The following is a 23,112-nucleotide window of genomic DNA, read 5'->3' as shown; positions in this document are numbered from 1 at the left end:
AAGCTGCCCTCTCTGGAACTCTGTCTGCCGTTCAGACCAGCAACTTACTCCCGTGTAATGTGCTGTGGATCTGGGCCCATAACCCCTGTTGGCGTGTGTGCGTTGTTGCGTGATACAGCATACATTACGTTGGAGTTAAGTTGAGCAAGAAACTTCTTCAGAGCATTAGAGCATGTTAAAAGTCTTTATTCAAAGACATTAAGGCTTTTCAGCAGTTTCCTTCCCCCCCTCTAGCTCTACAGCACATTTCTCTTCAAAAGCAAAAGTAAGACAGCCTCTCAGGTCAGAGGCTTGATGCAGAAGAACAACAACTCACAGACTCTGTTAGAACTTTCCCAGTCTATATCTTGATGGTTACCATAACAATGGCCTTCACTGTCCGTTCCCAGACTGGCAAAGACATAACTCCTCTTTACTTTCAAAACTTTCAGACTAGATGGAAAACTACTAGGCCTCATGCCAACAGCAATGTGGGAAGAGTGTAGGACTTATTTATTTTATTTATTTATTTAATTAAGCTTATATACCCCCCGACTAGCAACAGCTCTCTGGGCGGTGAACATTAAAAATACAATAAAAATAACACAAAACTGTACACAAAACTGTACAGTCTAAAATCAAAATATAATAATTTACAATTAACAGGAATTAAAATGCCTCAGAGAAGAGAAAGGTTTTAACCTGGCGCCGAAAAGATGATAGTGTCGGCGCCAGTCGCACCTCCTCGGGGAGACCATTCCATAGTTCGGGGGCCACCACTGAGAAGGCCCTAGATCTTGTCACCACTCTCCGGGCTTCCCTATGAGTCGGAACCCGGAGGAGGGCCTTCGTAGTAGACCGTAGTGTACGGGCCGGTTCATATCGGGAGAGGCGTTCCGACAGATATCGTGGTCCCGCGCCGTATAAGGCTTTATAGGTAAGTACCAACACTTTGAATCTGGCCCGGAAGCATATTGGAAGCCAGTGCAAACGGGCTAGCACAGGTGTTATATGCTCAGACCGCTTAGTTCTTGTTAGCAGTCTGGCTGCCGCATTTTGCACTAGCTGTAGCTTCCAAATCGTCTTCAAAGGTAGCCCTACGTAAAGCGCATTGCAGTAGTCCAGACGCGAGGTTACCATAGCATGTACCACTGATGAGAGGTCCTCCTTACTCAGATAGGGACGTAGCTGGGCTACCAACCGAAGTTGGTAGAACGCATTCCGGGCCACCGAGGCTACATGAGCCTCAAGTGTGAGGGAAGAGTCTAAGATGACTCCCAGACTACGCACCTGTTCCTTTAGGGGGAGTGTAACCCCATCCAGGACAGGGTATATATCCACCATCCGATCAGAGAAACCATCCCGACTTAGATCGGGGAGACTCTGGTTCAAATAACTGACTGGCTCCAAAGCTCCCTGGCTGGTGATTTTGGGTCATTCGCTACCTCTTCAGCCTAACCTGCCTATTCATAGGGTAATTATTGGGATAAAATAGAGGACAGACCATGTATGTTACCCTGAGCTATTAGGAGGGAAAATGGGGTTGAAGCTTAGTACTAGTAATAATAGATGCTCCTAGCAAAGGCAGCCTTGCCAACAAGTCCACCAAAGTTACTAGCCCATAACATTTTTTTTATAAGTCCCCCTTCCACCAATGCCTATGCTAGTCATTTGTGGCCCATTAACAGACTGAAAGAGACTCTTGCAGCTCTCAAAAGCTCCATTATTTGGTCACTTGTAGACAAACTTCTGCTTGCCATGGATGACTGCTGGAGAAGGGGCACTTTTCAAACCAAAGTGAAAGATACTGAAAAGCACTTTGTCAGCTCCCCTTCAAACTGCCCTTTATCTCTCTGTTCTGCCTGCCTGGCACAGATGCAGTGATCTGGGTAGAATAGGTGGTGGCAGGAACAGTGAAAGGTCCCCCCGCTGTCAGAAGCTGTATCCACTGTTATTTCCTCTGCATATCCCACAGGTCCTGGGCCACCAATTCCCTGAGCAGCTGCTGCCTGATGTATCCCTGGTTGGAGAACTGTCTGACACAGCTGAGCTGGGCAAGTTATTGCAGCTGGTGCTGGGCTGTGCCATCAGCTGTGAGAGGAAGCAAGGTATATGTATGCAAATGATTAGTACAACTGGAGGATGTAACAGTGGAGCTTCATGAACAACTGTGCCAGAGGGATGTCTCTGCAGTGAGTGCTTTAGATACCAGTGGGGTGGAGGGTAGTTAGGAAGCAAATGTCCTACTTCTGGTGGCATTGCTGTCCTGCTTACAGGAATTTACAGTTGTATTTCATTAGTCCTCTTAAGTGACTCTTGCCTCATTCATATGATTGCAGGTTCTCTTTAAGCTGAACCTCCTGTATCTCTCTCTCCTTCGGCTTTCTCCCCTCTCCATGACTGATTCCAGTTGGGGTATAATCTGCTTAAAGCAGTTTGAGGCAGAGGAGGATGCAGTGAGTGTGTGAGAGAGAGATCTCATATTCTGCCACACCCACAAAAATACTTCAGCACACTTCAGGCCCCACACTGGAGGCTGCAGCATCACCCCCAACCCTCATAGCTGCATGATTCAGGTGGAAGAGGGGGTGACAAGGGGATCTTGACAGAAGAAGAAAGAACTAGTTGGATAGTAGCTTCAGTGCCCTATTTTGTCTGTTTGCAGATCACATCCAGCAGATCATGACCCTGGAGGAGTCTGTGCAACATGTTGTTATGACAGCAATACAAGAGGTGACTCTGCTTGTGTTCTGCAACCTGGTGTGAAGCTGTTAGGATCTGGAGCTGGATGCTTGCTGGCATTGCTAATGATCTCTGTGGTTACGTAGTGCCCCTCATTCTCAGCCTCCACTCTTGCTTCTTCCTAGCTGGTGACTCCACTTTTGTGTTGTGTGTGTTGAGTTGAAGAGTGACCCCTGGGTCCCGCCCACTCCAGGCTGCCAGCCCTGGCCCTCATTAGATGAAAGTTCTGAAAGGTGTTCTAGTTAACCTATGCCCTGTTCCTGGAATGTGCTGCTTGGAAAGTTGTGCGAGTCACTACTTATATGTGGCTACATACTGAACCTCTTGTCCCTTGCAGCTCTTGAACAAAGATTCATCAGACACACTGAGCTCAGAGACGTATGGAAACTTTGACAGCCAGGTACTTGTGATGTATATTGGGATGGGCAGGTGGCATGAGCCCTAATGGTGTAAATCCAGTAGATGTATGCTGAGCAGGAATGGAAAGAGTCATACTGTTCTTTGTGGGGTGATAGGAGGAAGAAGGGTAGACTTGTGCTGCAACTTCTTGCCCCTTTCCTAATTTCTGATTTTCCCTTGTAGTCCAGGAAATATTACTTCCTCAGTGATGATCTAGAGGAGACAGATGACGTGCGCCAGCGCTGCCATGACCTTGAGCAGCAGGTAGGTGCCTCTTGGGAGCCAAGAGCGTTACGCATGGAAACCAGGTCTGCTGGCTGTGACCTTAGCAGGAGGTTCCTAAATAAGCATCATAGGAGCTCTGCCATTCTCAGAGGAGAAATCCTGGGTGTCTTCAGGTGTCTTATGGGATATATCCTTCCTCAGAAGGGATCAGTACGTCCTTGGGATGACTGCTGACAGCTAGGAAAGTATCATTCGGGGATTGGAAACCTGTAGTCCAGCAACGCTTGGTGGACTACAATGGCCATCGCTTCTGATTATTGGTCATGCTGGCTGAAGCTGATGAGAGTCAGGAGTCCAACAGCAGCTGGAGGGCCACGGGTTCCCCACCCCTGGTATGTATTGTGGGCTGTAATTTTGCAGGGGTCCTGACATGCCATTTCCAAACTGATGCGTAGGATGTTGACTATTCTTTCCCCTTTGTATTGCACAGTTCTGTGTGTACTGGGTTGATTGTTTTAGTTGGACCAGTCCTTTTCTGGGCATTTTGGATATTCTAGCTTTCCTTGAGGTGGAAAGAAACTGAGGACCCGCCCCACCCCACAGTCCAGCCTCTTGGGAGTGGGAGTACAGTTCTCTGTGAATGGTGTGGGCTTGCTGGGCTGCATGGAGACAGCTGCGCTTGGCTGCAATGTGGTGTGCGAGTTCCTGCCCCTCCTCCTAATGCACAGCTTCCCCTCATTATGTTTGAGATTGCTCTGGATGAAGAACAAGACCAGCGTGGTGTTTTGGGGGCTGCCCCTGGATTCTGCCAAGTGGCCTATGATCTTGGGCCAGTCGCTTTGTGCCCCCTTCTGCTTTGTTCAAGTAGTGGGGACAAGACCAGCATTTTGTAGAGGGGCTAAATGAAAATAACACACTATACAACTGTGAAGAGTTGGATATCGCAGGAAGGGAAGCTGTGGGTGGTGAGGGAATCTGAGAAGGGATAGGCTGATTTCTCCCTTTAAAAAACCCCTTTACTCCTCCAAGGTGCTAAAGTGCCCCTTGAGATGCAGCCCCCTTCAAGAAGGTGAGTGTCCTCCCTCTTCCCAAGCTCTTGCCTATGATAACAGACCCACTCACTTAGCAGTGAAGCCCCATGCCTGTTGGGGCAGCCTAACCTCTTTGCATGAGCATGTACCATGCTGACAAGTTAACAGCTGCTTGAGAGTGCTGGAGGGGTTGCTTGCACATGGTACAGAAGCAGGGTTGTGCCTGGCTGGAGTTAGGCAAGCTTTTAGACTCTGTACTAATACAGTATGAATCCACATTTCCTTGCCCTAGGTTCTAAACTACATATGAAGATTCTTGAATCACTTAGCTTTAGGGGATATATTCTAATGCAAGCTGAGTTGTTTTTTGGTGGCCTCTTCATTTGGAAGCATTGAATCTTTGTAGCAGTCCAGGACCCTTGCAGCTGGTAGGTAGGTGCCTGTAATAAAGCTTTTGCTTTCATTAAGGGAGCACAGGTCTTAGCCAAGAGTCTGCTGGAGAGAGAGAGAGTGAGCGTGCTTGCTTGCCAGCAGTATCTCACAACGGTGCACACATGCTCTAGTAGTTCCTGTATGGATGATAAAATTCCTCCTCACTAAGTCTGTTTGTGCAAGAGAAGTCTTGATAAAGCTAATTTATCTGTTGTGTGTGTTGGGACAGGAGACCAGCTATGGACATTATTTTGCACAAGCACACAAATGTCTGTTTATCCTACTCTGCTACCTACTGTATTGTTTCCTAATTTCACAAAATCTGAGGACCAACCTGGTAAAGCAGCAAAAGAAAGCCATTGTTTGAGGCTTCATGTGGCTGTCTTACAGAAAATGGGAGGGCAGGCTTCCCTTTAGCCTGCTTAAAGCAAAAAAAAAAAAAAGTCAACAGCAAGGCTTGAGGAGCTCTGCCTCCACTTCTTCTCTCCCTCTACTTTCTAGGGCACTTGTAGAATGAGGTTAAATGCCATGGGCTAGTTAGGCTTACAAAGGACCTGGTAGAAACCCGACCATTCCTAGCAGGACTCTTGATGGTTGCAGAACTAGAGCTCTATGACTTGGCTGTCTTCCTCCCTCTTCCCAGATCTCCATCCTGGTTGAAGAAAAGCATACTTTGGTGCTAGAGAACAAGAGCCTCCGAGAGCGGAAAAGCTCTCTGGAGTTGGATGCTGCTGGGCTCACTGGCAAGAAGTTGCTTCTGCTTCAAACACAGATAGAACAATTGCAAGAGGATAACTTCCGGTAGGTGGGGAGGACTAGGCTCTCTGGGCTATACAGTGGGGCCCCACTCATACGGCGGGTTACGTTCCAGACCCCCGCTGTAAAGCGGAACTCATTGAATAGAATGGGGTGCGATGCCCGAAAACCGCCATAAAAGCGGAACAACCGCTGTATGAGTGGGGCTTTAGTCTAACTGCATCTAATTGAGACTGCTGTATTAGCGAAGCGCTGTAAAGCGAAGCGCCGTAAAGCAGGGCCCTACTGTATGCCCCAAGGCAGTGGGGTCTAGCAAATAAATAATCAGAACGAAGGACTAGTTAACTAGATGTCTTTTGACCAGATTGGAAAGTGGCAGAGATGACTTCCGAGTGCGCTGTGAAGATCTAGAGAAGGAAGTGCAGGAGCTGCAACACCGCAACGAGGAGCTGACTAGCCTGGCTGAAGAAGCGCAAGCACTGAAAGATGAAATGGATGTGCTGCGGTGAGTGTGTCTCAATGCCTTGCCTGTAAGAACGGCAAAAACAGCCCTCCCTTTTTGTTGCTTTGTTATGGCTTGGGAAGCAGCCCATAGTGTAGCCTGGGCCTGTTATGTGTCAAAAGTCCACATGTGTAAATCTTGGCCCTTGAGTGTGCTATGTTGCCTGATAGGCACACCTTCCACTGCTGCTGTGGATTGGCAGGAGTGTGTCTTCTCATATTTGGATGCTCTTGGGTAGATAGTCCATTCTTGCATATGTCCTTCCTTAAGTTTAATATAGTGAGCCTGGCCACTAAAAAGACAGAACAGCAGATACCCAAAGAAGCAGTCATGGTTGAATACAGGTATGGAAGAGGAAGAGACTTGACAGACTCACCTGGACATAGTCTGAGCCTGGGACATGTAAAAACCAGCTTTCCCACCTTACCCGAAAACACAGTGCCCTCCATATTTTTTGGGCTACAACTCCCATTAGTCATAGCCAGCATGGCTAATGGCCAGGGATGATGGGAGCTGTAGTCCAAAAATCTCAAAAGCATCAGCTTGGGAGTTGTTTGATCAACCTCTCCCAAGCAAAGAAGTCCCAAGATTGGGCTGCCTTCAAAGTTACTTGTGTGTTTCCCCACTCTAGTGGTTGTCTGAAACTATCTTTTTTCAGTGGCTTCCTCCTCCTTCAGTGCAGATCAAGTGTTGGACTAAAGAGCTGCTTGAAAAGAAATTGCTGTGTGTGTGTTTATTTCTGGAGTTTTCTCGATTAAAAATTATCTTGCCATATCTGAATTGCTAGTTCAATAAGCCATTGGGAATTCTGTGGGAGATGCCAATAATGAGGGGGGAAATTCCAAAGTGTCTGTAGAGGGTGCATGCACTTCAACTAGAGCCCTGATGAGTGGTGTAAGAGTTTTGAATCGGTATGTGGAATGTGGCTTCTGACTTGGAATCCAATTAGTTTCTGTTCATTCATTAAAATATCTGCTATCTGGGGTTTTGACGAAAGTGGGAGAACAAGCCTTTGATTTCAGTAGAACCCTGGAAACTTCGTTAACAGCGTGCATTTAAAGAATTTGGTTTAGTTGGGACTCTTAGTAGTTCAAGGGGATGGACTTCTAGATTGGAACAGTGTTCATTGCTTTCTCTCCCATAATTGCCAGGCTTCTTTCTCCCATGTTTGTGTGTTTTGTACAAAGCATGCTATTAAGTAACTTTGTGCAGCTCTGCATCCAAAATGGCAGAATTCAAGTCATTTTTCAGACTGTTTTACAAAGGAGTTTAGACATAACACTTCGGTTGTAGAATAGACATACTAATATATGTAGCCTGTATGAACGTGTTCAAATGTCACACTAAACCATATCTTTAGTGTGATGTGAATGATCTGCAGCAAGCCTTGGACTTGTGCACTTCTTTCCCCCACCCCCAGCTTGGAGGAGGAGTTTGGAGGTGTGGCGCAGAGTGGTAAGCGGCGGTAACGCAGCCGAAGCTCTGCTCACGGCCTGAGTTCAATTCCAACGGAAGGAGGAAGTTGAATCTCTGGTAAAAGGGGTCGAGGTCCACTCAGCCTTCCATCCATCCATGGTCGGTAAAATGTGTACCCGGCATATGCTGGGGGATAAAGAAAGGCCGGGGAAGGAACTGGCAATCCCACCCCATATATACGGTCTGCATAGTAAACGTCGCAAGACGTCACCCTAAGAGTCGGGAACGACTCGCACTATAAGTGTGGGGACACCTTTACCTTTTACTTTTGCTTTACCATGTGCTTTTGTCCAAACCAACAAACTGTGGTTATCTTTTAACTATAGTTTGTTTGAAATGAGCCAACTTGGAATGTTTGGATTAAGATGCATGGGGTACTTGTTGCTTATCCACTATTGTTTTGGTCTTTGGCACCCTTTGGCCTTGCTGCAGCTGTTTCTGTTTGCTTACATTGCAGCTACCTATAGCTAGTAGGGTTACTTTATTGTATCAAAAGTGGAGGGCTAGGAAAGTTAAGAGTCATCCAGCCATGAAAGGTATAACCATTTCCCCCCTGGCTCTTCTGCCATTGTGCAGCCACTCCTCAGACAAGGTAGGGCGGCTGGAGGCCATGGTGGACTCCTACAAGAAGAAGCTAGAAGACCTGGGAGACCTGCGGCGGCAGGTCCGACTGCTTGAGGAACGAAACACTGTCTATATGCAGCGCACTTGTGAGCTGGAGGAGGAGCTGCGACGTGCCAATGCTGTGCGGGTGCAACTGGAGGCACATAAAAGACAGGTGAGTGGTGGTAGGAGACATGCTTGGGCAGCTGGAAGCCTTTGAAATGATGCAATCGGAGCACTTCCAAGAGGACTGCACTGTACTCTGTCCTAAAGGGGCCCAATGAGACAGGCTGGAGCACCTTTGGAGCCAAAGGGTCTGGCGGCGGCAGTATCCAGCCTATAACCAACAGTTTTTCTTTTTGAAAAAAAACCAACAAAACAGAAGCAAAATCCATTTGACCAGAGCTGAACTGGCAGCAGCATCTGTTCTGTGGCTTTGCAGGAAGATTTGTTACCTCGAACAGTTCTGTGTTGTTGGCTTATAGGAACATTGCAATACTAAATATAGGTCCAATACCTGTTAAAAAAAAAAAGCATTTCTGATTGCTGCAGAGCAGAAAGGTACCAGGAGGGGGAAGAGACAGTCAACAGATGATAGCCCCAGCAAATCCCCATTCTTCTCTAGGTGCAAGAGCTCCACAGCAAACATGCAGAGGAAGCCTTGAAGGCAGAGAAATGGCAGTTTGAATTCAAGAACCTCAAGGAGAAGTTTGAGGCACTGATAAAGGAAAAAGAGGTAACATAGGACTTGAACACAATACGAGTGCACCCTTTGGCTCCGGGTGAAGATCTAGTCCAGGAGTGGGAAACCCTTCTCAGCTTGAGGGCCACAGTCCCTCATGGGGAACCATACGGAGGCTGCAGGCCAGTGGTGGGTGGAACAATGGATGTGACCTCTGTCCATCCTATAGACTACATTCCAGCCACCCAAAGGTAGAGGTTTGCGGTGTGTGTGTGTATAGATATGGATATACACACACATCACACTCATTCACTCACCTGCCTTCCATCCATTATCACATTTCAAGGACATGTTCCAGCCAGGTAAAAATACTCAAATTGGACACAGAGCAAATCTGGGGAGGAGTCCCAAAAATCAGACGGAGAGCCTAGAAGGCTGTATTCAACCCTTGGGCCTGAGATTTTCCACTCCTGTTCTGGAAAGACCAGGGAAATCTGGAGACTGTAGAAACTGGGGCATCTAGGTTCTGTTACTTGGACAATTTAGTACAATAAGATAATTGGCCCATAATAAGTTAAGTAGTCCTTTTTCTGGAGTGATGCCTGACTCTTTTTTTCAGAGGCTGATTGAAGAACGGGACGCCTTACGGGAAGCCAATGAAGAGTTACGATGTGCTCAGGTGCACCAAAAATTCCTAAATCAAGCAGGTGAGTACCTGAAGACTTCCCTATCCTAATTAAATTCCTTAAAGGCTGCTTCAAAACAAATATTGGAGGTTAAGGAGTGAGAGGTTATTTGTCAGGGTTACTCAGGTTACAGTAAACTAGTGAGCAACTATATTTAATACTCATTAACACCTGAGAAGCCACAGTGAGGGATTGGGAAGCTGCCTACTGGTTGCAATCATCAGAGAAGACCTGTTTCGTTGGACATGCAGAGGCCAGGGGATGTATGGCCCAGGGCCACCTTGGTGGTGGTGCCCAGAAAATTGAATTCTTTGTGCATGAGATCTAGCTAACACCTTCTCAGTGCATTTAGGTGTTGAGTTAAGACCATATTGTTTAGACACACATTTTGTTGGCATGTCCCTTAATTTGATGTAGGTTTGGTTGTTGATTAAGTGTTGTACTTCTGTGTTTGTGATTTTTTAAATTATGGATGCTTTCCTACTTAATGTATTGGTATTTTTTACTATAGCTATTTGCACCCTTTAGATCCCATTTGCGATGGAAGGGTACAATATAAACAATACATTAAATGTCACGTTACCAGCTTCACCACCTATCTCTGCGTAGCTTTTCCCAGCCTTCACTCTTCTGTTTAAGTTTCTTCTTCTGTTCAGATTTGTTCACCTTGCCGTGATAGAAAATCCTAGTGTCCGCCATGTTTTGCTTAATATTGCAAGGCCTTATAACTGCACTGTTATTGCTTGGCCCTGGTTAGGTCAAGTGACTTGGAAATCTTGAGTAATCCCATTTTAGCGATTTGTACTTACAGCAGTATTATATTTGGAGACAATTGCTTTCTCCCTCCAATAACACCTGTACCTTTGGGCAGAAAGGCAGAGTAAAAACAAGTATATCTCCTGTTTCTCTCCCCCCACCACCTTTGCAGATACCATGCTAGAAGAAATTGCTTCTCCTGTGGATAACTTGGCAGCTGAGATCATGCCAGCAGAACTCAAGTAAAGTTTGCCCCTTCGGGAATCATGTATTGGTGTTGGGTCCCACAGGCTTTTGCCCTCCCATCTAAAATCAGGGGCTCACTGTTGTTCATAGTTATACTTGGCTTCTTCCATCAGCCAGAGGTTGGAGTTAATTTTGCCAGAAGATCCAAGCTGAGAGGATTGTGACTGGTGTAATTTGGGTGATCCAGAGAAATGGGTGGTGGGGAATGCTCTTTGGGTTTATTTTTCTGATCTTGTAGAAAGAACAAGCATCATCCCAAGAATAAATTCAGCTTGTTTGTTCAGGCTTGTATCCCAGTCTTCTCCTATTTCATATAGTCAAGGCCTGGCTTTTCTGTAATGGAGTTCATAAGTGAATGTTCCTTATGACTATTGTAGATAATACAGAGGGGTAATCTTTCTGAAGATTATCTATCCCAATATGCATTGCTTTGCTTTGGTATAAGTGCCCCCAATGCAAGCAACTGCATTTTAGATATTGCATTTTCTTTAGGAGCTATTTTGCCTTTAAGTACAGAACAGTGGTAGGGCTGGGAGGAGAGAGTCAAGAAATGGGCTGCATAGAAGCAGCTTTCTTTTGGCGGGAGGAGAGTCCATAGCATCATGGAATCATAGAATAGTAAAGTTGGAAGGAGCCTGTAAGGCCATCAAGTCCAACCCCCTGATCAGTGCAGGAATCCACTTAAAGCATACACAAAAGGCAGCTGTCCAGCTGCCTCTTGAACACCTCCAGTTTTCCTAGGTGATTGGTTCCATTGTTGTACTACTCATAACAGTTGGGAAGTTTTTCCTGATTTTCACTCAAAATCTGGCTTCCTGTAAGTTCAACCCATTCTGTGTCCTGCACTCTGGGACAATCAAGAAGAGATCCTGGCTCTCCTGTGTGACAACCTTTCAAGTACTTGACGAGTGCAATCATATCTCCCCTCAGTCCTGTCTTCACAAGGCTAAACATGCCCAATTCCTTCAGTCTCTCCTCATAGGGCTTTGTTTCCCATCCCTTAATCATTGCCCTCTCCTGAACCTGTTCCAGTTTGTCTGCATCCTTCTTAAAGTGTGGTGTCCAGAACTGGATGCAGTACTCAAGATGAGGCCTAACCAGTGCTGAACAGAGGGGAACTAATACTTCACGTGATTCAGAAACTATATTTCCGTTAATGCAGCCTGAAATAGCATTTGCCTTTTTTGCAGCCACATCACACTGTTGGTGCTTCCCATCATCCCTATATAATAATCTTAACATTTTATGTTTCTTGTTTATAGGGAGACCATTGTAAGGCTGCAACATGAGAACAAGATGTTATGCACACAGGAGGTGTCCTATCAGCTGCAGCAAACTGAGTTGCAGGGACTCCTGGAAGAATCTAACCGCACTAAGAACCAGCTAGAGGCACAGCAAAGGTATCCAATAACCTGGAAGGTTTGCTGTTTTGTCTGCTCTGTCTCTGCTGGTCCCAGGAGATCCTGCCTGCCTTCTCCAATCCATCTTAACCTCTGACAAAAAGAGAGAAACTAGTGCAGCAGAGCTTCTGAAGGTCACCATTTCTTCATTGGAAGCAAGTGTGCCAATTAGTCACGTGGGCATAGGCTACTCAAAGCTTTTAAATTTGGCACTTCCAATGCAGAATTCTTTCTATTCAGTGTTCTTCCTCCTCTTTTTAGGTAGGTAATATTTTGCTTCCTGCTCTAAAAACCAGCAGGCAACTCTTACTGCAAGCCCATTGAGTGAAACCATACTTGCCTATTCAGCTGGCAGGATGGTGATGATACTTGAGCTCAAGCACTGTTTGCTTGATCAAATATGAATGTTAAACTAACATTCATTATAGAATTTCTTTTTAGCTTATCTGTGTTAACCAGTGCGGAGAAAGTGCCGTTCTTGTCTTGTTGTATTGGCTCAGAAATAAACTGAGCCATTTCCCCCCAAATGGGAAATGGCTTGAACTACTTCCAAGACCATTCAGATTCAGCCTCTTAATTCCTCACTCCTCCTCTGGAGGGTTGCAAGGTTCCGTGATCTCATACTCAAAATTACTTCTCCTCAGCTCTGAAGCTGTCATTTGTAGCCTGAGATCTTGGGCTTCAGAGAAGCCCCAAACAACACACCCAAGGGACGCCCCTGAGTTGCATTGGTCTGCCTGCCTTTGATAGCTTTGTGCAACCAGGAGAGCCTCTCCTGACCACATGCATCTGTCCAAAAGCAGTGAAGGATCAGAGTCTTGCAAGCCCACACCACGCCTGGTTACCAATTCTTCATCCAGCCAAGAGGGACCCCAACATGTCCTCTCCTGGCCACTGAAAGATGTCAGTTTGGGGTTTAGACCTGGATGGGTAAGCTTGGGGATTCTTTTCCAGCTTGGAGAATAAATTGTAAGAGAATATGGGGCTCTGCACCTCCTTTGAGATGAGCATTGTGACCCTATGAAGCTCATATCTAAACATAGCAAGCTTTGCCAATCTCTCTCTCAATATTAACTGATACTTCCTTTTTGGGAATCTTGCATAGTAATAATATGGTTTGTTTAGTTACTTGCTTTGTACTACTTGCATCTTGATTTCTGTATCAATAGTTATGTCCCATCCTCGTGTCTGGGAAAATGGGACAAGATTATCCATAGCCATTACTGGTAAAGAAGACAGGCCAGTTGGGCTGATTTCCCCCCCCCCTTTTCTCACTTCAAAGCAAAACTTCAGACAGACACAAAACAAATTTGGGGCGTCTGGGAAATGGAGAACTGATTGAGAGCCCAATCCTAGGCATCTCTGTTCAGAAGTAAGGCCCACTGTGTTCAATGGTAAGTCTGTATAGCGTTGTTGCCTGTAATCCTATATCTAGAACTGCATTAAGTGGACCTTGCGTCTGAACAGATATGCATAGCATTGCACTGCTGGAGATATACCACCTATTGCAGTACCTTGTGTTAATAGTTCTGGGGGCTTTGTCACTGCTTGCAGCTGGCTTTTCCCTGTTTAATTTTGTTTGCACCTCTCTCTCTCTCTCTCTCTCTAGATTGAGCCAGCAACAGATCTCTGAGCTTAAGGTGCAAGTAGAGGAGCTACAGCGAGCCCTCCAGGAGCAAGGAAGCAAGGCAGAAGATGTGAGTCTACCTGAGAAAGGTTTCTAGGAGGCCTTCTCAAAGTCAGGCTTGCAGGGAGGTTTTTAAAGAGACTTTCACAGAAGCAGATAATGTGCACTCTCAACCTGAATGCTGTGCTTCTGGCAGTAATGGGGACTGGTATAAACCCATCTGCCAGTTTCACATTGGAGATTTAAAAAAACAAAAACAAAACTGATGTGCTGGGATGTATGACATCTCTGTGGCACCATCTTATCTAGGGTTTTGTGCTCTCTGTGTGTAAAGTGGGAAACTTTCACTGTATAATGGCCATTTGAATTCCTCCCGAATTATCTTGGGCCTCAAAGCAAGCAAAAAGGAAGGGAGCTAAACCTCACCTTGTAGGTGCCGCTTGACAGGATTGTTACAGAGTGGGTGGTAGTGATTCATTTAACACTGCAGAATTTCCGTGATAAGGCTGCACTCATGGGGCTGCTAAATTGGACGTTGGAACAGCTGTGCTGGACAAAGGGGTGCTATTCAGCTGAGAGCATGGCTTGCATGGGGCCTTTTTTCAGGGTGATGGGGCTTGTCTCCTGTTGGGGGAGGGAGTGTAAGAACCCACAGGCTATGTGTAGTCTGGCCCTAATTTAAGAGCCATGTGTCCCCTCTCCTGTAGCCTTTTTTGAAATTCACCGTCCTCTTATCCAGGCCTCTTTTCCTCCCCACTTCCCAGTCTTACTGTGCTAACAGCCCTCTCTTTCTCCCCTCTGACTTGCTGGCTGTCCTGTCCAGGCCATTGTAAGTATTTGCACATTCTGTGTTGCTTCTGCCCTCTTAACCTCCTCTGTTGCAAACTTGCTGTTGCTTCCCTTCTGTCTTCATTTGGGTCTCGGTGCATCAAAGGGGCGGTGCTTCACATGCCAAGAGCTGCCAAGGGGTCTGAGTATTCTGAAGGTTTAGAGGGGCACAGATGCAGTTTTCTCAGTGCTGAACCTGAGAATCATGGGTGCTGCCTTGAGGTGGCAATTGCTATTCCAAACTGTGTTCTGATCTGAAAAGGTGGTGGCAGTCTAAATCTGTTTCTGAACTGGTGCATATAGTTAGTTATATATGTACCAAAAACTGAGGAAATGTACTCTGTCACACACAATCAGTAACCATTTCTCTATTTGTGGACACCAGTGCATGTGGAAGTATAAACCAACTGTGCATCTCTTACACTGATAAATCTATAAACAGTCGTGGTTTGGCATTTTCCAACGTGAGGGTGATTTTCTCTACTGGGATCCTTGAAAAGGGAATGTGAGAGGAGTGCTTCTGATGTAAAACAGTGTAAACCAATTTTTGTACATCTGGTAAACGCTGCTATAAATCTCAAAAGTGCTTTTGGATTGCCCACCTCTGTTGATGCTACTTGAGTGATGAGGCCTAAATGGCCTCAGAAGAAAGGATTTCAGCGTTTACTGTCAAAGCAGGGAGCGTGTTTTGAAAGAATGGATTAATAACTGGTTGAGATAGACCTTTTGTGGTAAGATTGCAGCTTCATTCATTGACAGTAGAATTCTAGAGTTGAGCTGCTGACTGCTTAGTTTACTTCTACTAGATATTTGCCTGTTTCCCTCTGCTGTACCAGTATAAGTATCCATCCCTACAGAACTGAATTATTTGCTCTGTTTTTAAGAGTGCTTCTGAGTTGTCAGCATCCCAGCTTATCTTCCCTAGATCATGAAGACAAATCTGAACAAAAAAGTTAATCTCCTGGTGCCCCCACATCAGATCAAAATGAAGCTTGCAAAGCCAGCAAATGTATGCAGCTGACTGACATAGCCTGAATGCAGATTTCCAGACTCTTTTAGTATTGGATTCAGTACAGCTGGACAGGTGTTAGCGTTCTGTATGATATATAAGAACATGGCACCAGCTCACTCTAGTGGTCAGATAACAACAACAAAACCTTAGCTAATGGATTAGCAAACAATGTGACTAGCTAGCCCGGCATAGCAAAAATAAACAAAAATCCTAAGCAGTCATTTTTTTCCCTTTTAGTCTTCTCTCCTGCAAAAGAAGTTGGAGGAACATCTGTAAGTGATTACATTCAAAGTCTTTGGGGCAGGGTTAAAAAGCTCAAAACTTTGCTTTGTTGCATTTGATGGATGCGTCTCTGGGCCTGTTATGGGTCCTAGCTTCACTATTTGGCACCATTTTGATTCTGCCACACATACGTGCTTGGACTTTAGTTTCCACACCCTCTGGGTTTTTGGTCCTTATTCTTCAAGCCATCCACAGCTCTACCTCCTTAATTTTCTTTTTGCCTCTTGGCCAGAGAGAAATTGCATGAGGCCCATGCAGAGCTTCAAAAAAAGAAGGAATGCCTTGATGAACTGGAGCCCAAAATGGACAGCAACAGTAAGTGGTTGGATGTCTGATCCATTGCGTTAGACTCCCAACTACATAGCTTAACCTTCCCTGTTCATTAAATGGTAGGGGGTGGTCTGGTATCAGGGTGGGATTCTAGGCTGGGGTATCCAGAGACCTCCCAGAGCTTAGAGTGAAGTTTCTTGCTGCTCCCCTGTCCAAATTTGGGAGTCTGGGCAGTACTGATGTCCCTGCCTGTCTCAACAGCTGCCAAGAAGATTGGTGAACTGCAGCAGTCTTTGAAGAAGAAGGATGAAGACATGAAAGCCATGGAGGAGCGATACAAGCGTTATATGGACAAGGCCTGCACAGTAAGCCAAGTCTTTCTAATGCCTTATGACACTCTGCATGTCTACATAAAAATGTATTGGTGAAGTCTCACTGAATGGCTTTGTAGATCAGACATGCTTTCCTGTGGTCAGTGAGACGGTCAGGAATGCTGCTTCTGGGGCCTTTCCAGTAGCTAAATGGTCTCTGGCCTCACAAAGCCTGGCAATTACGGAAGCTGTCTCTATTCTTTCATAGGTCATTAAGAAGCTGGATCCCAAGCAGCAGCCTCATGGAGTTCCTTTGGAGATCCAGGCTTTGAAAAACCAGTTGCAGGAAAAGGATAAGAAAATAAGCCATCTGGAAGTGAGCTGCTCTTCCTCTGTCAAGGATGAGAATTGCAACTTAACATTTTGTGTCTTGTGTGGAGAGTGGGTTTCCTTGAGAGACTTAAACCACCAGGCTGTGTCTGAAGTGTCTGATAAACCAGAAAGCTTTTGGTCTCTTTATAATCCAGTGCAGTGGTCACCCACAAGTGTGCAGCCTGGCTGTGGATCACACAACATGAGTTCTTGTTCTATTTGGGCCCCTTAAGGAACTGTAGAATGTGATGCTTGGTAGAGGGAATTAAAGCCCAGATTTCTAAACAGCCTCATCAGCCTTCCTAAAGATGAAGTTAGAGCAGAATGGGTTGTGAATAGTTCAGACCTGCCTTGGTCAGCTGTAGAGTGGTAGGGGATAACATTAGGAGAAGAAAGGTGGCCATCCTCTGCCTTGAGGAATACTTAATTCCATTTTGCTGAAGCATATGTGAAATGGAGTATATATCTTTTGACTGACAATAAGTTTCCAAAATTAACAAGGAAGCATTTACTGCAACCTTCCTTACCCTGATGATGTATGTGTCTCGCCCATAATGCATTGAGCTCTTAACCTTCCCAAGTCATTATAAATTCTTCCAAATGAGCGGCTTACCTGGCCTGTCTCAGTCTTCCTCTTAGCAGCTCAGGCAACTTCATTCTGTCCTTTTTGCTTTACTTTCACTTGAGAACTGATGGGTAGACTGAGGTCCTGCACATCTGTGCAGCAAAAAGGAAGAGAGAGACTTTCCGTCTCCCGCTCAGTTTTAGCTGACCTTGAGAGGCAGAGTATATCTGAGAGCAAGAGGGTGCAGCATACTCCTGGGGTCTTCCATTGGTCCCCCCTGCCTTGGAGTTGGGCAACATGACGTGCGCTAACCGCTCTTCTCGTTGTATTTGATCTCCTTAGTCTGATTTTGAGAAGACAAAATCTCAACAGGAGCAAGAAGAGAAGCTCATCATTAGTGCCTGGTATAACATGGTGAGTTTGAACTGGGCTTGATGTAAATGTGAAGGGTCTGCTGACGCAGAGGAGTGAGGGCAGGCTGACACACTGCTCTGCAGCAGAACTGAGCTCTGGATGCATACGTGCAGCATGCATTGGACAGAACTGCAGCCTCGCAGGTATGTGTATGGAACTGAGTACCTGTTACAGAATTTAACATCCTGAGAATCTCTTGCATTTCTTTTCTTTTTTAAAAAACTGATGGTGTTTGACAGTTGCTAACTTTTGCTGAGTAAAGTGACTGAAGCTGGGATCTCTACAGGACTTCCCATTATCAGAGAGTGGAGCTTGTTTAGATCATCTCATCTGTCCTCCATGTCTAACAGAAGTAGATGTAACAGTGCAGAACAAGTACATCTGTGCCACTACGTTGTACATATAATATTCTGTACTGTTAATGGGCAGGACCGAGAGTGCATATAGTCCTTCCTCCATAGGGCTCTTACCAGAACAGTGAAGAATCCACCATTCAAGAGTCTGATGGCACAAGTCAAACCTTTTCTGTCCCACTACAGGGCCTGGCACTGCACCAGCAGGCTACAGAAGAGCGGTCACCCACCTCTGCGACAGTCCAGTCCTTCTTGGCCCAGCAAAGATTGGCCACCAATACTCGGCGGGGCCACCTGAGCCGAGCTCAGCCCTTGCTACTTCGATACGTTGGTACAGACAAGCCTTCTCAACTGTCATGATGTGGAAAAGCTGTCCTGTGCATCTTCTAGAGAATGTTTGCTTTCCAGAGGGGTGAAACTGGAGCTCCTGTTCTCCACTTCCTCTGGAAATTCCAGTTATATCCCTATTGTTGAAATTAATTCTCTGTTGCTAAAGGTTCTTCCCAAGCCACGGTGCTTTTTGTTTTTTAAAGTGAGGAACTTTGGGCGCAAAGAGTTGACTTTTCCCTAGCAGATGCAGACTTAACATGATCCCTCTTCCACTGTAATTGGGGGCTATTGCAGCGGCAGTGTCCCTGCATGATGGGGAGGTGCTTTTTCATCACCATTCCTTACCCATTTCTCCTCGTAAATTCTGGTTTGTACATGGCTTCCATATAGCCCTGTTTCCCACCATTTTAAAATGTTCCTTCCCCAGTGAGCTCATAGTGAACAGGTACAAAAGAAATACTTTTTTCCTTCAATTCAGATCTCCCCTTCCTTCTGGAGCAGTGATGGTATCAACCTCAGTCTGGGTGTTGGGGTGATGAATGCATGAGGATGAGGTGGCTGTTTTGATCCTGTGTTTGGATTTTTGACTCCTTTAAAAGAGGGCACCAGTTCCTCATTCACCAGATTGCACTCCCTTCCCTGCCCCCCCAGTAGCCACTGCAATGCCTGAAGGATCTACAGCGCATCTTTGCCTAGTGGCTTAAGAGTCTCTTCTGCGAAGGGAAGAGGGCTTTGGTACAAAAAAGCTCCACTTGAAAATATATGAACACTAAATTAACTTTAGAATCTAGAGGTGGGGAGAGCCTGTAGTCCTGCCCATTAATAGTTTGTGCACGCATCTGTAGCTGTATTGTTTTCACAGCAATATTCAGAGTCTGGTGCTTTTTTGAAAAGTGTTACTGGTCTCTTCCCCCTCCCCCCATTAGTATGTCTTCCTTTTTTGGATCATCGCCCCATCCTTGGAGGAAATGCAAAATGCAGTAGCCTTTTTAAAATCTGTTCTTTAAAGTTTGATTCATTTTTTTAGTAAAGATCATAGTTTTAATGCTATAAATTATATGTTTTGTAAAGCTATTTGTTCATCTGGGCAGGTATCATTGCCTCTTTATTTTTCTATTGGACAGAAGCCTGGCATACAATGTGGGAGGACGGGACATGTCTATAGAATCTTTACACTACAAATAAAAAGTTATAAAATCTTTTCTATATCCTCATTCCTCTAGCAGTGACAACTGTTGCTTTTGGGCAGTAACCTTGCTCTGGGAGGGCTCTTGTAGCTGCTAGTAGTTTCTTGTACTGCCTTTGAACTCTGATGGGGCTGAGATGGGATTTTCCTCCCACTCTCTGGTAAGTTTATTAGGCCAATCAATTGCAGGTCTCTATTGGGAACTAGACTCCAGTTGCTGTGAGACTACAGTTGCTATTATCCCTGACCATTGGCTTGTTTCTCCAAAGTTTTTTTAAACTGCTCTTGCCTCATATCTTTTGTAGCCCGGAGAGAGTGCAGGGTGGAGTGGCCACACAAACCATGACTAAGGAAGGGTGCTGTTTGGTAATACCAAACCACTGGGTTGCATTCAACTAAATCTTACTTGGAATAGACCGATTGAAATTAATGAACGTTAGTCATGTCTGTTAACTTCAGTGGGTCTACTCTGAGTAGACTAGCATTGAATACCACCCATCGTTAAAACCAACCAAAGTCCATAAGTCAACAAAGCATCGCTTCAGCTCATTACTTGTTGTCAATAAAACTAAAGCTCCTGGGCAGGGTTTGGATGATCAAACAAACCATGGCTTAGTATTATGTGCAAACCAGTTCATTAAATTACTTGTACATATGCTAGAAAGTAGTTGCTAGCAAAACCATTGCTGTAGGCATACATAGATTGAAATAGTGTACATGTGTCATATAGAAGTACTTCTGGTCTCAATTGGCCTCAGTAGGTGCTAGTTAAACATTCTTCTTAAAGGGAAGGTACTATTTATTTATTTAATTTATTAGATTTATATTCCGCCCTTCCTCCCAGTAGGAGCTCTATTATGGTGAGAACCATGCATCATTCAAAAAGTGGAAACAGCACTGCTTAATAACAAAATCAGCCAGATCAGATGCTTGGATTCAAAATGGATACAATAGATTATTGGTAATATTGAAACTTAAGTACAAGTTCAGCCCTAGAATATGAAAAAATACACTTCAGAAAGTATATTTGTTCACCGCTATACAGTGCAGCTGGAGTGCTGGATTTCACTTCAACAACACCTGTTAAACTGACAGGCTCAGATTGGGGAGGGGGCAGAAGAAGGCAGCAGTCCTATTATCTATTATATGTTTGTATATAAGATCTATAACATAATGAGAATTTCTAGAGAAGGGGAAGGTTTCTGAAGCATGGTAGCAGACTTTGACAAAGTATTTGCAGAAGGGCATATACAGAACTTCTTCCTGCCTTTCTAGCAATATCCATGGAAGGGAACTGTACCTTTATTTTTGTCTGATGCCATTGTGAAGAATCCAATCTGCCATTTCTTCAAAAAGGTCTTGGTATAGGGTGATATTCAACTAACTCATCCGGTCAGAGCAAATAGTGCCTCTTGTGCATTAGGATTTCCTCCATGACATCCCCAAAGCTGCATGCAGTGGGGGAGAGTCCTGGTCTGCAAGGAGAAATCCTTGTGGATGCTTACTTCATAGAATAGTAGAATTGGAAGGGGCCTATAAGGCCATTCAGTCCAACCCCCTACTTAGTGCAGGAATTCAAGTTGAAGCATACCTGGCAGGTGACTGTCTAGCTGCCTCTTGAATGCCTCCAATGTTGGAGAGCCCACCACCTCCCTCGGTAACTGGTTCTATTGTACTGCTCTAACAGTTAGGATTTTTTTCCTGATGTTCAGCTGAAATCTGGCTTCCTGTAACTTCAGCCCATTATCCCATGTCCTGCACACTGGGATGATCTAGAAAAGATCCTGGCCCTTCTCTGTGTGACAACCTTTGGAGTATGTGATGAGTGCAATCATATCTCCCCTCAGTCTTTTCTCAAGCCTAAACATGCCCAATTCTTTCAGTGTCTCCGTGTATAGGGCTTTGTTTCCCATCCCCTATCATCCTCATTACCCTCCTCTGAACCTGTCCAGTTTGTCTGCATTCGTCTTAAAGTGTGGTGTCCAGAACTGGATGCAGTACTCAAGATGAGGCCTAATCAGTACTGAATAGAGAACTAGTACTTCACGTGATTTGGGAACTACTGTTAATGCAGCCTGAAATAGTATTTGCCTTTTTTTGCAGCCGCATCACACTGCTGGTTCATCTTCAGCTTGTGATCGACAACAATTCCAAGATCCTTCTCATGTGTGGTATTGCTGAGCTAAATATCCCCCATCTTATAACTGTGCATTTGATTTTTTTCCTGGGTGTAGAACTTTGCACTTATCCCTATTAAATTCTTAAATTTCATGCTATGTTGGATACAACCCTGAGGGTAAAAATCTGTATCAGATGAATCTGCAATTCCTTCAATCCTATAGGGTAGCTTTTGTCCTTTCAACCAAAAGATACCAGGTTGATTCTGTTGCCCCTCATCAAGCGTAACTTGCAGGGGGACAGCTGTGTTAGTCTGTTGGCAGCAAAAACAGTGTCTTGCCATCATTTAGCCCACAAACACTTGTTATAATTTTTTTATAACATACTCTAAGAAAAGAGTTATGTAGCATCATAAAAAATACCTTTCTACTGTTTGTTTAACCTCTTTTTTTAATGGATGCTGGGCTGTGTTGCCCATCTACAACATTTTAGGAGGTTACCTAGGTTTTAGGTGAGGAAGGCAACTAAAAATTAAAAACACATGGTGTGACCTCATGGACAACTAGTGATTAAAAGCAAGGGGTTTTTTTTGTTAAAGAGGTACTAATTCCAGTCCCTGCCATTACGATATTCTACAGCAGAGATAGGGAACGTGTCACTGGAATATAGAACTCCCATTTTCCCTGAGCGGCGACCATGGTAGCTGAAGCTGCTGGGAGTTGGAGCAACAACATCTAGAGTGTAGGGATGGGGTTCACTGCCTAGTTCCGATCCGCTTATATTCCAATAGTCCGTTGTTCAATCCTGATCTGCCATTTTTTTGTTCCTGCTTGCTTTTGCACTTGCCAATTTGATCTGCTGTTGGTTTTTGGGTGGTGGAAAAAATTACATAATTGTAAACAAATGCTTATGTAAATCCATGGAAGTTAATGGATAATGGTGATTGTAATTATGAAGATAATTACATACAATCAGGGGGCCACCGCAAGAAATCAGTGCCAGCCCCAAAAAACAGCGGACTGTCAGATTCAGTCAGAATCCAGTACTAAGTCCAATTTAGCAGATACCGCCAAGGAGGGATGGGAGAGAATGTTCCCCATCTCTGCTCTAGAAGAAGAGAGAAGCTAAATGGAGGAAGAGGAACACCTGAGAAACTTCAGTGAGAAAGCACCTCTTTTGTAGAAGAAAAACATGCATGATGAGGTGAAAGTGGCTAGAGAACTTTTCCCTCCCTCTTCCCTAATACTAAAAACTGAGGATCACCTAATGAAGCAGAACAGCAATAGTTGGAGACTAGACAGGAAAAAAGAGTTATTCCTGTAACATACAATTTATGGAATTCACTGCCACAAGAATGATTAGACAAGTTCATGGGGAAGATGGCCTAGCAGTAGTTATTGAAGATTTCTCTTAACCAATGTGGCTCTCTTCCGTGTCAGTATGCACAGTATCCCTGTGGTTGGTGGGTGGGTGCTGCCAACAGCAGGAGAGGATTCTTGTATATCCCTTACTTGTGGGCTTCTTAGAAT

At 45.0% G+C, this 23,112-nt stretch overlaps 1 protein-coding gene across 1 annotated transcript in view; it reads left to right on the top strand.

The window, feature by feature from the left end:
* Nucleotides 1-19,481, top strand: part of HOOK2 (hook microtubule tethering protein 2) — a 30,290-nt gene extending 10,809 nt beyond the window's left edge. The window contains exons 5-22 of the mRNA XM_061616728.1: nucleotides 1,955-2,087; nucleotides 2,645-2,712; nucleotides 3,059-3,121; nucleotides 3,304-3,384; nucleotides 5,452-5,609; nucleotides 5,929-6,069; nucleotides 8,119-8,320; nucleotides 8,771-8,881; nucleotides 9,447-9,534; nucleotides 10,442-10,511; nucleotides 11,778-11,915; nucleotides 13,525-13,612; nucleotides 15,620-15,654; nucleotides 15,897-15,979; nucleotides 16,196-16,299; nucleotides 16,514-16,621; nucleotides 17,525-17,596; nucleotides 18,136-19,481. Of these exons, the coding sequence (XP_061472712.1) occupies nucleotides 1,955-2,087; nucleotides 2,645-2,712; nucleotides 3,059-3,121; nucleotides 3,304-3,384; nucleotides 5,452-5,609; nucleotides 5,929-6,069; nucleotides 8,119-8,320; nucleotides 8,771-8,881; nucleotides 9,447-9,534; nucleotides 10,442-10,511; nucleotides 11,778-11,915; nucleotides 13,525-13,612; nucleotides 15,620-15,654; nucleotides 15,897-15,979; nucleotides 16,196-16,299; nucleotides 16,514-16,621; nucleotides 17,525-17,596; nucleotides 18,136-18,309 (1,917 nt within the window). The 3' untranslated portion in view covers nucleotides 18,310-19,481. The remainder of the gene's footprint in view (nucleotides 1-1,954; nucleotides 2,088-2,644; nucleotides 2,713-3,058; nucleotides 3,122-3,303; nucleotides 3,385-5,451; nucleotides 5,610-5,928; nucleotides 6,070-8,118; nucleotides 8,321-8,770; nucleotides 8,882-9,446; nucleotides 9,535-10,441; nucleotides 10,512-11,777; nucleotides 11,916-13,524; nucleotides 13,613-15,619; nucleotides 15,655-15,896; nucleotides 15,980-16,195; nucleotides 16,300-16,513; nucleotides 16,622-17,524; nucleotides 17,597-18,135) is intronic.
* The last annotated feature ends 3,631 nt before the right edge of the window (nucleotides 19,482-23,112 follow it).

The sequence above is a fragment of the Rhineura floridana genome, chromosome 3, assembly GCF_030035675.1.
Source record: "Rhineura floridana isolate rRhiFlo1 chromosome 3, rRhiFlo1.hap2, whole genome shotgun sequence".
Classification (NCBI taxonomy): Eukaryota; Metazoa; Chordata; class Lepidosauria; order Squamata; family Rhineuridae; genus Rhineura; species Rhineura floridana.
This window is presented reverse-complemented; position numbering and strand designations above follow the sequence as displayed.